Source organism: Chiloscyllium punctatum, chromosome 19 (genome assembly GCF_047496795.1).
Source record: "Chiloscyllium punctatum isolate Juve2018m chromosome 19, sChiPun1.3, whole genome shotgun sequence".
NCBI lineage: Eukaryota > Metazoa > Chordata > Chondrichthyes > Orectolobiformes > Hemiscylliidae > Chiloscyllium > Chiloscyllium punctatum.
This window is the reverse complement of record NC_092757.1, coordinates 79,639,627-79,655,529: the sequence shown is the minus strand read 5'-3', so window position 1 is coordinate 79,655,529 and position 15,903 is coordinate 79,639,627. Positions and strand designations below refer to the sequence as shown.

General features: G+C 37.5%; 1 protein-coding gene across 2 annotated transcripts in view; it reads right to left on the bottom strand.

Annotated features, from left to right (window-relative positions):
* tada2a (transcriptional adaptor 2A) overlaps positions 1–15,903 on the bottom strand; it is a 43,007-nt gene that overhangs the window by 9,538 nt on the left and 17,566 nt on the right. For both annotated transcript variants that reach the window (XM_072589782.1, XM_072589781.1), the window contains exons 5-12: positions 13,799–13,956; positions 12,994–13,082; positions 11,688–11,760; positions 11,071–11,134; positions 9,008–9,051; positions 5,505–5,615; positions 2,957–3,028; positions 199–331 (exon numbers count right to left, since the gene is read on the bottom strand). In XM_072589782.1, the coding sequence (XP_072445883.1) occupies positions 199–331; positions 2,957–3,028; positions 5,505–5,615; positions 9,008–9,051; positions 11,071–11,134; positions 11,688–11,760; positions 12,994–13,082; positions 13,799–13,956 (744 nt within the window). The remainder of the gene's footprint in view (positions 1–198; positions 332–2,956; positions 3,029–5,504; positions 5,616–9,007; positions 9,052–11,070; positions 11,135–11,687; positions 11,761–12,993; positions 13,083–13,798; positions 13,957–15,903) is intronic.

Here is a 15,903-nt window from a genome sequence, read left to right as displayed (position 1 = left end):
CAGTCTCTAACATCATACTATGGATGGATGGGAAGTAAGGATCCTGAATCCATCCTCAGAACAACCTTTGTTGGAATCATCAGGACTCTCCCACCAAAATAACTTTAAATCCTCCCATGAAGAGAAAAAAAATCAAACGGTGATAAAATCACAAGGGTTAAACAAATTTCTGGGCATTTCTAGTCCAAGAGAACTCACATTGCTGCTTGTTTGTGTAACCACTGCTGGCAGGCATTGGAGTCTTGCAGACACTGAAGAACATCTGTGAGCATGTTGCGTTTTAGACGCTCCTCCTCACGATGCACCTTCAAGCAGTCATATACTTTGGCACCTACACAAGATGTGATCAGAGCACCATGAGAAAATTTTAAAAAACAGACACAACTGGAAATATTCTAAAACTAAAATATTCCAGCAACTTCTCCAACACAACACTTCTTTAGAGTGGTTCTAAAATTATGCAATTTCACAAAATACAAACTATTCTTACTACATATTATACCCCATAGTTTGTTATATATCAAATTTAAATCATGCAAGTTGTCTAGACATACTTTGCAGCAATTTAATTGCAATTTTCACTGACTCATTTTCTGATTACATAACTAGAGGACACAAATAATGATTTAAACAACAAGATAAAACTCATATAGGCATCATAGCATAGGAGGAGGTCAGTCAGAATATCAAATCCACATCAGCATTCTGTAGAGAAATTCAGCCAGACCCATTTACCACCCAACTATCCCGTAGTCATGAAAGTCTATTTCCATCCAATTTATCCATCATCTGATTCCTGCAATTTTAAGAAAAATGCACACTTCCTCAGGCATTCCATACACACTGCTACTTGGGCCTGGATATTAATAGGATTGACTGCATAGGATGGGAGGGAGTGTGGATCCAGAGTTTCTAATGGAAAATCCCAAGACAAGAGTTTCTCCAAATTCTGAAGTTCTAACCTCATAAAATAAATTGCATCTTTCAAATTGAAGAAAACAGGATTGGTAGATCTGATCTCAAACTCGAAGTATTTAAATTGCCAAGACAGAAATGGATGAGTTGGAATTAGGGTGAGATCTTTAAAATTTTCAACATCTGACCTCTCTGTAAATTCAATCATTGATTCTTCGCCAATAAAACAGCAAATACCAACACTAATTAGTTATCAAGCCCAGCTATAAGAAGGGAGAAGGCAAGTGAAAGAAAGGGTAGAGATAAAAGAAGTTCCCCAAATGAGTTACACTTCATCCCAATTGTTTTATTATTAAACCACACATCAGGGTTAATTAACTATTAATGTAATCAATTAGTCATTGAATGCAGTTCCTTGAATTACGTTGCTCAAGAAGGTCTCAAAAACAAAACTAGAATTAAAGGTATATTTCACTTTGTTACTAGCTAGCCAGTTAATTCACAAATTATTTGATGAAATGGAAATCTATTAAAAGTGATGTAATCCATTGACTGCAATGTTTGAACAGTGTCTCTGCTCAGTACCACCACATGACATCTTTTGGATTCAGTTGGGCTTCTGATGTCTGTAGTGATTGTAATAAGACCAGCCAGGTGGATCTTACAGAATATAAGTTCCCTGATTAGTCCAGATTAATAGCCACAATGAGGGTGCCCTGGCTGACAGATATAAACAGGAGTATCAGAGCTTCTGTTCACTCAAAGCTGGCTCTGAGCAAGTTGGATCAATGTCATGGAGTCTCCATGTACAGTTAAAGGGCGACTTGGTGAAGGGATGCTGGCCTCTGAGGAGTTATTTCAGTGCAGAATTCTTGACACCGATTCAGTTTCCTCAGAACCAGCTCTCAGAGTGAAAAGAACTTCTGACACTCCTGGTTATATGTCAGCTAGGGCCCCCTGAATGGACCAGATTAACAGCCCCAATCAAGGAACTTATATTCTATGAGGTCCACCTGGCTGACCTCATTACATTCACTTTATCTCTGCCCCTCTGAGCCTGAGGACATAGGCCAGTTCTTTTCTTTGTAGCTCCGCCTGTGGTATTTCAGCACTGGGTCAGGTTCCTCCAAGTCAGCCTCTGATACAGGAAGCTTGTAATGGATGTTAGCTTGCCTCTTACACTCGGAAGAAATTCATACTCCTTTTCAGGCGGCAAAAGTGATGACGTCTGTGTTCATCTGAGATTCCAAGGCATCTTCAGTGCTTGAAGGAGAGGGAAAACCCATGAGTTCCAGAACAGTCAGAAAGGCAGTCGAGAAGCTGGTCATATTTTGCTCCCGCGCTGTTTGCGAGTTGCAGCTTTCATATGGTCACATGCTTGTTCAGGACCATCACATCTACCCAAGCTTTATATGTCACTGGACCTGACCTCACATCGACCATGCCTCTTACCCATGGAGGGCCATTCCCATAGACTTTGTCTCCCGTAGTAAGCATTCTCTCTCGCCTAGCGGAGTCTTGTGTCTGGCACTGGTATTCCTGATGCTGTTTCAATATCCACAAAATATTTCATAGAGTAAAGGTTGTGAGGAGAAAGGTCATGGAAGTGGCTAATAAACTGCTAAGCCAACTTTAGTATACAGAGGAACTAACAGTCTCTCAGAATAAATCTCAGCACTTTTGTCCACATTATTCTCCAAATAAAATGGGCAGGACTTTATTGTTCTATGTGAACTGGACGGAAGTAGCGATTGAAACATAAAGACTCTTGGTTACTACAGGAATTGTTCAAAGTTATTTTTAAAATAGTGTTACTCTGAACTAAAATTTGATACATAAAACTTTACTAATATATAAAAATCACAACAGCATATGCACACTAAAACTTTTCCTTCATACGCTAATGGAATCCGATGCTATAGCAAACATTTTCATCATATAATATAGCTTTGTCTCTCAGAACACTTGTCTGACCTGTTGCATTATATTTATGAGCTTAAGAGAAAGCATACTTATTAAAAAACATTTACAAACAACTCACCACGGAATGTGAAAATTCCTGCCAGTCTATATTCTTGTAGTCGTTTGATCTCCTTCCGAAGTTCAAAATCCACTGAAGAAACAAATATTGGTAGACGATAAATTTTCATTGAATTTTCATAACTGCACCCCTTCCGCTCAAAACATGATATTTGTGGATTCATAAATGAAGTAATTCTAAAGAAGTTGTTGTGAGTTTCCAATTTTGTTAAGGAATTTAAACACCAAAGATCATTATTTTTAAGATATTCAAGACAGTAAACAAAAGCAGGAATAAAGATATTTTTAAAAATCTTTCAAGTCAAGGAATTAAATGATTGATATTTTGATCGATGATGTTTTCATTCAAAAGCAATACCAGGGCAGTGAATTGCTTGGAGGGAAACTTGTAATTAGTGGTGGTCCCATGTATCTGCTGCCCTTATCTTTCTAGAAGATGTGGTCATAGATTTGGAAGGAGCCTTGGTGAATTTCTGCAGTATGTCTGTGGGAGAGGGAAAATTGTTTGTGGATGCGGTTCCAGTCAAGTAGACTACTTTGTCCTTGATAATGTCAAGCTTCTTGAGCATTGTTTGAACTGCAGACTTCCATGAAAGTGGAGAGTTAAGTGATGAGTTACTCAGTGCAGGAGTCTTTGCCTCTGACCTTGTGTTTATACAGATAGTTTGATTCAGTTTCTGGTAAATGGTAATGTCCATGATGCTGATAATGGGTGACTCAACAACAGTTATGAGGGGCAATGATTAGATTCTCTCTCGTTGAGTATGTTGATTGCCTGGCACTTTTGTGGCGCAAATGTTTGCTTGCCACTTTCCAGGTCTTGCTGCATTTGGATGTTGACTGCTTTAATATCCAAGGAATCATGAATGTGCAATGTTCAGCACTAATCATGTTAGATACAGGTGAAGATAGTTAGGCCCAGGACACACTATCCTGAGGAGCTTCTGCAAAGATAACTGATCACTCACAATCGATTTCCTTTGTATTAACCAGTGTGCCCCATTTTGCACTGGCCCCAGTTTTGCTAGGGCTCCATGATGCCATATTGAGCCAAATGTTGCCTTGATGTCAAGAGCAGTTGCTCTTATCTCACCTCTGGAATTCAGCTATTTTACCCATATTTAAACTAAGGTTGTAACAAGATGAGGAGCACAGTGGCTGCATTGGAACTCAGACTGAATGAATAAGCAGGTTACAAGTAAGCAAGAACTACTTGATAGCACTGTAGGTAATACTTTCCTTTGCTTCACCGATGATTGGGTACACATGATTGGAGCAGTTATTTGCTTAATTGGAATTGTCATGCCTTCTGTATACTGGGCTGAAAAATGTCTTGCTGGAAAAGCGCAGCAGGTCAGGCAGCATCCAAGAAGCAGGAGAATCGACGTTTCAGGCATAAGCTCTTCTTTATACTGACTGTATACTGGGCATAGCTGAGCAATATTCCACATTGTTGGTAGATGTTAGTGTTGTCGATTCACTGGAATAACTTGGCAAGAGATGCAGCACGTTCTGGTTGAACATATCTTCAGTAGTATTGTCAGAATGCTGTCAGGTCCACAGTCTTTGGAGTATCTAGCACCTTCAACTGTTTCTTGATATAATGTGAAGTGAATCAAATTTGCTGAAGACTGGTATTTGTGATGCTGGGGACTTCTGGAAGAGGTCAAGATGGATCTTGTACTTGGCAATTCTGGCTGAATACTTCCACGATTGCATCAACTTCAATGATGTGCTGGGCTCCCCCGTTATTGAGGATGTAGGTATTTGTGGTGCTGTCTACTCTAGCGATTGGTTTAACTGTTTACTACCATTCACAACTATGTGTGGCACACCTGGACAGCTTGGATCTGGTCTGTTGGTTGTGAAATCACTTAGCTCTATCACTTATTGCTTATGCTGTTTGGCTACAAGTAGTCTTGTTTAAGGCTTCACCAGGTTGACTTTTCAATTTAGTTTTAGATATACCTGGTGCTCTTCCTGACATTTCTTCTTGTAATCTTCACTAAACCCAAGATGGTTCCCTGGCTCAACTGTAAGTTGAGCAGCAAGTATTGCAGTATTGCAGATTGTGTTGAGATATGATTCTGCTGCTGATGGGCTACATTGCTTCATGATTCCCAAGTCTCGAGTTGTTATATCTGTCTGAATTCTTTCCCATTCAACACAGTGATAGTGCCACACAACGCAATGTGAAGACAGAACTTGTCTTTATAACAGCTGTGCAGTGGGTACTCTTACTGACACTGCCATGTGACAAATGCATCTGCAATAAGCAGATTGGGGAGCATGAGGTTACATATGACTTTCACTTTTGTTTGTTCCCTCCCACTTGCTGCAGACCCAGTCTGTCTTCCCTTGTTGTTAGTCCCTTTACCACAGAACCAGTCTAACAGTAACATCCTTTTGGAGTCAACAACCTTAATCAGTAGTGATGCTGCCAAGCCACTCTTCGTGGCAGACATTGGTTCCCTAACCAGAGTATGTTCTGCTAAATTTGAAAGGCTGCAACTACTGTGAAAAATGGAAAACATATGAATGTTACATACACGTATGGCTTTCAATAAATTTGTCATGCTCTGTAGGTCCCAGTAGTCTTGCAAAGTGTCTCATAGCTTCATAGAGGTCTTGAACTTCTTTAGGGTACCGTCGTTCAAGAACTGCAATTTTGGAAGAGGACATTTTTGATTATAGTTTTACAATGGTTATAAGGTGTAACTGCAATTAACTCCTGGTTAAACTTCATTATAATATCTAATGCTTTTTAACACTGACACACATTAATTATTTCCAGACATTCCAATAGTGCATTTCCTGGATAGAGACTCATTCATTTACAATTAATCTGTTTCAATGAGTTCAATGAACTGTCAGCAGTTTAAATGGCAAATTAGTTGCTGGTGAGTGAATTATTAGCATGTAAAATGGTTTTTTTTCTAATATTATTTTCTGACTCATAGCACTGATCATGGGTAATTTAAAAACAAAATTAATTTCACTGGCTTTCTCTCTCTTATTTCAAGGTAATTTTCTTTTCTTTCCCTGGCTATACAATTCAGAAACTTTGCTGTTGCCTTTTCTCTATTTCGAACACTTTAAAAGGTTCTATCTACCACATTTAATCATACATAGTTTGCACTATTGATACCATTTGCACTAATGTCCTTTATTCAAAGCAGTCTTTCCTTACAAGACTACAACAAGCTGCAACATAATTGGTAACATTTGGAACTATGGATATAGATGTCAAGCACTGACAGACAACAGTCATATGGAAACTGTTGCAATCCACTCACAAAGGACCTTCGCTCTTTCTATCTTTCTCCACTTCTCCAAACCCATCATTTGCCCATTAATATATTTTTATCCTCATTCTAGTCAACACAGTCTCTCTTTGATTTCAGACTCCCTTCTCTTAAGAAGATCTCTCTTATTCCATCCAACAACAACCTTAAGAGATACTTCAACTCAGACCCGAATATACTTATAATTACATTACGCTTCATTAAAACCATAAATACCGAGTCTATTAGATAATATTGAATTCTAATATGTTATTTAAATGAATAAGTTAATTTTCTTTTCTCCAATTATATCAGATAGGAAATAAACACAAGGGAAGAAGTCTTTTTAAATTGGCAATGAAAATCAATACAGTTCTCTATTATATATAATTTTCCAATTTATTTTAAAACGTTATCATTTTCTGAAGGGTTTAGGATATTTTCTGGCACTTAATATTGTAATATAGAGAGGATCCTGTAACTCATATTTATTGCTGCAGAGCAATACTGAATCCTGAAAGTGATCAGGGTTTGCAATGACGTGTAACTGCAACACTCAGCTTACGGCAATGATAATGAACTGTAATTTATCTGTTTGTTGTTTTTAATTTAATCTGCTCTCAGTTTCTGCTGTTACTGAGCGAGTGAAAGCCAAGTAGAAACCTTGGTGAGTATTAATTACATTAATTATTTATTGTGAACAGCTGTAAAGAAAACGGCAGGATACGACATTCTGAAGGGACATACCCCTATTATCAGAAATTGTCTCTTGTTTATAGCGGCTGACTCAGCTATGTATTTCTAATTTTTAGAAGTACATATAGTACCAGACACTAAATACGCTAAAAATCATGGTGATGCAATGTGCTAGGAAAACTGATATCCAATTTGTAGTATGCTGACTATCTACTGATGAAAGCTTCTAAGCCATTTTTAGCTCAGCGACTCACTTTCGTAACAACAGGATGACTTCCATTAAGCTTGATCACCATTATTGGCTTTTAAAAAAATTTCTCATTTCAACAGATTAACAAGTACTAATATTCCTCTCTCAATACTACTGACATCAGTACCACTAAAATCTGTGCATGCTTCAGCTTCCCTGTTTGCACAATTTATTATTGAAGAGTTAAATTGCTGAATGAAACCAAATCTGGACAGAGTGGGAAAAAGGTCTAATGAGTGGCTCATACTCAATATGTTATGTATATATATAGCATCTTTAACACAGAAAAATGTCCTAAGGTGTTTCAAATGCATAGTCAAACCAAAATAAATGCCAAGCCAAAGAATCAGATATTAGGAGAGTTGACCAAAAACTTGGTCAAAGTGAGGAGTTTTGAGAAAAAGGAAGGCAGACAGGCAGCGAAAACTGGGGGAAATCTAGAGAGTAGATTCGAAAAGACTGAAGTTGCAGCTGACAAAAATGGAGGCAGTTTTAGGGCTGATGGAGGCTAAAGAAAAGGAATAGAAAAGCCAATTTAATTGCAAATGTTGGAGCCTGGAGGAAAAAAATATAGGTCAGCAAGCACACGAGTGATGAGCGAAAGGATTCTGGTGTAGGATAGGATGTGGGTAGTAGAACTGTTGAGTGTTCAGACTATGGACAATGAAAAATTGACCAGAAAACATATTGGAATAGTTAATGATGAAAATTTCAGCAGGAGATTGAATCAGGCAGGAGAGGAAACAGACAGGCTACAAAAAAAATGATCATCCAAATGACTAGTGCAAAACCAAGTACAAATGTTCTTCAAATTGCAAACCCATTGCTTTGAATATGGAAGTTTGACTTAAAAGAGTCTGTTGTAAATTCATCAGGTAGTTACATGGAAAGTTACAGTCCGATCTGTCTAAAGGAAACATCAGGAGAGTAAGCAATTTTGTACAATATTAACTTTTGCATGGTGCAATAATTGCTGCTATTTTACCAGTTTGGCGGTACAAAATTACTGACATCGGTTAAAGTTGCAATTAGTAGTAGTTTAGATATGATAATTTCAGTTCCATACTCTTGGCACTGGTAGAAACAATAAAATGGCTGCTATATCATCGAAGTAATTGAGAGACAGGTTAGCTATTTATTGATGTCCTAAAAATTTAAATCTCCCATAAATCTGCTTTATTTCTTTAGGCTAATGTAAAATAAAGTATGAAAAACAAACGCAGCAACCCAAATCAAAAGCAGATCGTATAATCCAATTTTGAAGAATGTGAATTTTGGTTATAAAGCCAACATTTCACATTCCTAGCTTTTTTCAAAGACATGTGGATGGCCTTTGGCAACAAATGTTAACAGCTAAAGCCCTTCTTGCCAGCACAATGATTAAAGGAATTATTAGGTTAAAGGATTAATAGAGGTATGCATAAAAGGATTAGGCTGCAATAAATCTGACAACTTTATTACAGAGCAAATTTGTACACTAATTTTCCACACAAAAATGGAGTTACTCCTTTAAGTAGAATTAATAACGCAACATAATACAAAGTATAGTGCACAGAATGTGCATTCACAAGTTGGGCTCAAAACCCTAAATCCATCTCAACCTAGTAGAAGCAAATACTCAGCAGTAGCAGCAGCAAGTGCATCACTGATACTTGATGTACTTCTGCACTGACAGTGTAGACACCTGCAATTAATATTTATACGATACTGCCTGAAGAAGGAAACCTTTGAAAAGGTTAAGTTCTGCATGACACCTCCAAATGAGACCTGTACCATTACAAACTTGCCTTCTTTTGACATACTAGACATTGTTCCTACTCACTTTGAAATTTTCTGAGGTTGATCAGGCCATGGTCTCTCAAAATTCTGTGGAGAGAGTAAGATTCTCCTGTCACAAATTACTTTTTAAATTATTGGAAAAATCAAATCACTTCTAGATGAATACATAGTATCATAAGTTTTAATGAGAGAACATAGAACATACAGCGCACTGGCCCTTCGGCCCTCGATGTTGCGCCAACCTGTCATACCAATCTGAAGCCCATCTAACCTACACTATTCCATGTACGTCCATATGCTTGTCCAATGACGACTTAAATGTACTTAAAGTTGGCGAATCTACTACCGTTGCAGGCAAAGCATTCCATACCCTTACTACTCTCTGAGTAAAGAAACTACCTATGATATCTGTCCTATATCTATCACCCCTCAACTTAAAGCTATGCCTCCTCGTGCTTGCCATCACCATACTTGGAAATAGGCTCTCCCTATCCACCCTATCTAACCCTCTGCCTTTATAACATTTATAATTACTAAAAATAAGTTGAATACATTAAGAGAGTAACCTTGCCCCACAAGGGGTCAGTAGGATGGGAAAAATGGATGTAAACACATTTCATTATTTCACTGATATTTAAGTACATTCAAATACACCACAATCAACCTTATACAAAAACTGGCCTTTATATGGTATTAGAAAGTTCTGCAGCTGTGTTGAACTGATACAGATTCTTCCAGCTTTGACATAGCAAGGTAGTGCTGTATAGAGATCATTAACTTTACTACACTGCTTGGGGAGGTGGGGTAGGAGTCCAGATCATCTGATGATTTGAACAGAATTTGGATAACCTATTTCACAGCTAGTCCACTCCAAACTGAGTCCCACAAATTTCATACAGAATACGATTTGCTGCTTGGGAAAAATGATCTTGCAGAATAATCTCTGGAAATCAATGTTATTTTTAAATGTCATGCAGCAGGACACTGCTATTATTAAAACCAAATGACACCATGTAACTGTTTATCTAGATGCTCTGAAAATGTCAGTTCTGAGCAGACTGGAGGAGGACTTTGGGAATTAAGTGCCCTGATGTCACATTGAGAAAGGAGCAGTACAAAGCATTAAAATAGATGGAACAATATAGGTAAAGTATATCACATTTGATCAGTGTTGGGTATCCCTTCAAATATTTTCATGTACATTATAACACTTCAGACACACTTAATTTACTCAGAAGTTATTTGGAACACCTTGAAGCCATATATTTCTTTCTAAATGATGCACTACTGGCAACAACTTATATTTATACAATATCTTCAAAACTGTAAATAGGTTAAGATACTTCAGAAGTAGGTTGTAAGCAGTTGGTGGACACAGACAGGAAGGTGGTAGTGGTAGAAAAATAAAATTAGTTAGCTGCAACACAAGCTGTTTTGTTTATTTTGACAAACATACTGCCACCAACTGCACAACAATTTACGTTTCAAAAATATTAAATGTGATTTAACTGCAGACAGTTAAATGAGAACATAAAACATCAATTTCACTGTAAAGTTGTCAACACTGTAAAGTCTACTCTGGCTGTCATGGACCAGAAATCAATTTTATAGATTGTTATTTTTCTGTCTAGAATGTTTAATTCTAAGTCAAAGGATCTCTGTTTCTGATTCCATTATAAATTTTCAATTGCTTCAGTACACAATGAAGATCACAGCTATACCACACTTGTGGTAAACTATCATGGTTAGTTTACATGTTTACATTACTGGAAAATCTAACCTAGCAAGACTTCTCTACCATATTTTATAAATAGAACATAGAACAGTACAGCGCAGTACAGGCCCTTCAGCCCTCGATGTTGCGCCAACCTGTCATACCATAAATATACTATCTCTACCTTTAATACAGAATACAATCAATGATTCAGCATTACAGACATGCAATGCAACACAACAAACCATCTTGTAGTGTTTTATTACAACAATGTCAAGTGCACTACCGCTGATAAACTGAGGGAGATGAAACAGCAACTTATTTTGAAAGGTAAAAACAAAACAGAAAAGCTAACTGCGTATGAAAACAAAAAAAAACCAGGAGCAACTTACTTTTTTCTTCGTTGTCTCTCTTTTAATCGGGAATAATAGATATCAACCACTGCAAGTTTTAAAGCTGTTTAAATGAAGTGAAAAAACTATTAAAATGATGCAGGGGTTATGTAAGGAAATAGCAGTACCTAATTATCAGATGAACAGTGAAACACTGAATTACAAAATAAACCAATAGACAACATCAACAGTGAAAGGATGCTTTCACTGTAGTTTTTCATGAAAGACATTTTTTGGGCAAAGCCAATTCAATAGGCTCTAGATACAAGGAATCACAAACAAAAGTATTGGATTAACAGTATATTACAAAGTATTACCATGAGGGGAATTATTATACTTGGTGACAGGTAAATGGCTCTGAAGCAAAGAAATGTTGTCTTTTTTGTATGCCCTCAGTAACCATAGATGCTTTGTTTGCGATACAGGCTTCTTCCAAATTAAACCCAACAGTCACATGAAAGATTTCTGGACTAACTTCAACAAAATGACCACTTTACAATGGGATGTTATCATAATAGACAGCAACTGGCATTTTGCTATATACAAAGCAAGAAGGAATGCTGTTTGAGGGGTTTACAAGACTAACAAAAGATAATTTTGTCGATCAACGAACTTACCATGCAAAATATCAGAGTCGTCTTCTACAAAATCAATATCTCTCAAATCCCATTCTGCATAATTGTCAAATTCCTGTATTAAAAGTATTAATTTTAATTCTGCTTAAATATTTTTAGATTTTCAATAAAAAAGTAATGTGAAAAGCAGAGAAGTAATTGCTGCAACTTTTAGTTCCTGGCAACCGGCCAGTTGCAACAACCTGCTGAACAGCAAATATACAAAAATGTAAATCTATAATTCCTTGAGCTCCAGGGATTTGTGATCAATGCTATTCCTTTGATTTGCAAATACCCTTTCAGCATGTCTCCCTGGGTGTCAACTTTATCCCAAAAACTGTCAAAATCACAGATACTGGCATAATTTAGCTCTGCAGTGCAAATGTTAAAATGGGGCAATGCTGTACAATAACACGCTGCACTGCACCCAACAGCAAATCATTTTTTGCAGGTGTAGGGGAGGAAACAAAATTGAATGCTAACTGAGTACTAATGGACAAACAAAATTGAATGCTAACTGAGTACTAATGGACAAACAAAGTCAGCCAACTAGCTAACAATCAAACAAGCCCTCTCTAATTAACTTCTAACTATTTTAAAACTAACATTAAGATGCATGAATACCAAGGAAACTAATCACCATAGAAAATCAGTTTACTTGCAAGACTAAAGTCAGTAATTAGTGATTGTGTAGAATCAGTCATTTGTAGAATGATATTACATAAATTATACAGAACAAGACAGTTGGGCCTAACTTGACTATGATGTTATTTACACATTTAATGCAGGATGTGGGTGTCACGGGCAAAACCAGTATTTCTTGCTCCTCCCAAAGTGAGTTTGGGAAGGTGTAAGGGTGTGAACAGAGTAGTTTGCTCAGCCATTTTAGAAGGTAGTAGGTTTGTTTTACACATCAGTCAGATCTGTTTAGGGCCTAAAGAACATCAGTAATACAGTTATGATTTTTATGACACTTCTAGTTTCACATTCAGAATTATGGATGCTACCTTAATTTAGTTGGCTGAATTTAAATTCGCCAATTGTCATGGAGCAACATGAAATCACTTTTTCCGAATATTAGTCCAGGCCTCAGGATTACTAGCCTAACAACATTAACATTATATCATGGTACTCTGGTGCTACCCATTAAATACATTTTTGCCACATGCCTCAACTACTCATTTCGTATTCTAACCAGTCTCTGGGTTTACTTCTGTTTTTCTATTATTTACAAATGGTTACATTTGTTCCAATCTTTTAACGTAGATTGTAGAACAAATACACGAATCAAGTAAAATAAACAACTTACTTCAACAAAGTCTGCTCGTGCTGGCATATACCCTGCCATATCTCTTGACACTGCAGAATCAAACGTTGGTCGAGGAGGATCATCACAAGCTGCAATTAATTGGGAAAAGCAAGATCTATTTTATGGTAGCAGAATTTCATTTGAAGCAGAAGACCAAAAATTAGCTCTTAATGTAAGACAACAGCACATAAGATTCTATCCAGCTTCAGAAAACCCAAGTAGTGTTTTATGATGGAAGATTCAGCCTCATTTTTCCTTCCAGATGGTGATTGACCCTCTGCATATTTCCAGCATTTTGTCTTTTATTTCAAATTGCATTTAAAAAAAGACTCTGTTAAAAGTCCATTAAACTAAGAATTATTTTGCATTAAGAGGCATTGAACAGTTATATATTACCCTCCAGTAGTTATTTTTTGAAGAGTAGTGCTTCAATGCATGATGGTCACAGATGGACACTGAAGCAAAAGTCTTTCAACTTGATGGCAATCGCAATTGAGCCTAATCAAGTCTAAACTCAATTTGATTCCCCTTCCCCACCCCCTGCCACAACATGACAAAGAAGAATGACAAACTAACTCTTTCATGACCTAATCATCAAAGTCAACTGCATTAATTCCTACTGGCAGTGAGAAGAAAACACTAGCACAGCAGAGACTGAAGATCTCCCTGGTCTATATAGCTGAACCATCAGGGATGCACCATAACCATAAAACTTTTCACAGGCCAATCACAGTTCAGTTATTGGAGATATTCTCTTGCAGTTAGAATCTGAAATTCTAGTATCTCAAATTTAACAAATACTCACCTCTAAATGTGATTGCTGTATCAAGGTCTTTGGTTTCTTCAGACTGCTTCAAACTCAGTAATGTGGAAGAAAACAGAGGATTGTTGACAAAATGTTTCATGTAGTGCTTCTCGCAATCTTCCTTGGATTTTGTACGCATCTGATTGGCTACATCTTGCCTTCAAAAAGGAAGTTTTTTGGAATTGTTTTAAAATATAGTTAATAGGTTGCTATACATTTCTCTATTATGGTACTGGGCATAACTCAACACTGAACCAAGAGAAACAAAGCTACAGTTTGTTTCTACCCAGACTTTAGTGCAATCAGCACAAAAGACCAGAAAATTTTAAACATACATAAATTACACCAAAAACTGCACGTCTGTGCTTCCTGCAATCTAATATGCAAGTTTACTAACAACTTGCATTTAAATGGTGCCTTTAAAATAAAAATAAAATCTAAGATGCTTCCTAGCTCTGTTACCAAATACTGATATTGCACCATAGGAGATATCAGAAAAGATGACCAAAAGCTGTGTCAAGGTAGGTAAGATTTAAGGAACATGTTAAAGTAGTAAGGATAGATAAGTTCAAGGTGCGGATTTCGGAGGCTCGATTCAACGAGTTGAAAATATGATCACTAACTCCACAGCATTCAAAATCAAAGATGTGCACAAAATGCTAGAAAGGCTCAGAGATTACAAATCCTTGTGGGGCTGGTGAAGGCGCAAACAGTAGCCAAGGTAAGTCCTTGAAAGAATATGAAAACAAGGGTGGGAATTTTAAAATTGAAACTCAGTTTCAGATATCTTTGAGGGAGAGGTAAGGAAACAATCACTACCGAATAGTTTGTGGTTGGAATGCATTGGCAGTTCCAATATTCAGTTGGAGGAATCCTCTTCTCAGCGGAAGTGGGCACTGCAGATGGTGGAGATCAGTGTCAAGATTAGAGTGGTGCTGGAAAAGCACAGCAGGTCAGGCAGCATTTGAAGGGCTTTTGCATGAAACGTTGAGGAATCCTCTTCTCATTCACCACTGCATGCTAAACAAGATCCTTAGCTTGCAACTTCCAAACCCACAATTGCTTGCATCTAGAAGGACAAGGGCAGCAGATACATGGGAATACTATCACCTGCAAGTTCCCCTCCAAGCCACTCACCATGTTGACCTGGAAACATATCGCTGTTCCTTCACTGTTGCTGGGTCAAAATCCTGGAACTGCAACCCCCTCCCCCTAAGGGCATTATGGGATCCAAGTCAATGTGTTTGTTAATAGAGTTCCGGTTGTCTATCAACAAACACATTGTCTTGGATCCCACTTACCACCCCTGAAAAAAAGAACAGGAAATGACATGACCAACCCAAGGAAACCTGAACACATAAATAAAAAGCGGGCCATACTACCAGTGCTTCACCGGAGGCTCAATGATGATATTACCTAGTATGGTGACGAAACGTCTCAAAATGAATCTTACAGCTCCGCAAGCAAACTTACATCCAGCTATCAATAAGGTGAACATTGAACAATGCTCCACCCTGTGGGACACTCTCAAACAAGAGGCCATAAAGTGAGGGGCAGTATGTTCAAAACTGAGATGAGGAGTAATTACTTCTTTTAGAGTTGTGAATCTGTGGAACTCACTGATCCAGAATGCAGTGAAGACAGAATCAATCAAGATTCAAGAAAAGAAAGTATCTGATGAAAAGTTGGATAAAGGATCACAGGGAGCAGGCAGGAAAGTGGAGTTTAGACCAGGATAAAATCAGCCATGATCATGTTAAATAGGTTCTGTGGGCACAAAGGCTGAATTGCCTACTCCGCTCCTAATTCCTATGTTTTTATATGATGGAAATGCAGAGAGCTGAATTCTGACACAGAAAGTATCTATTATTTTGTTCAAACTAAAACGGATATTGTGTTCTTGAGTATTATTTGGGGGGGTGGGGGGTGGGGAAAGCTGTTAAGCCTCCTTTATTATTCCATAATGCCATGGATCAGATTTTAAGTGGACTGGAAGGAGTCTACTGTTACCTGAATAATATTTTAGTCAGAGGGAAATGAAGATGAGCTTCTCCACAATTTAGATGCTACTCTGCAGAAACTTGAAGATTATGGCCTAAGAGTAA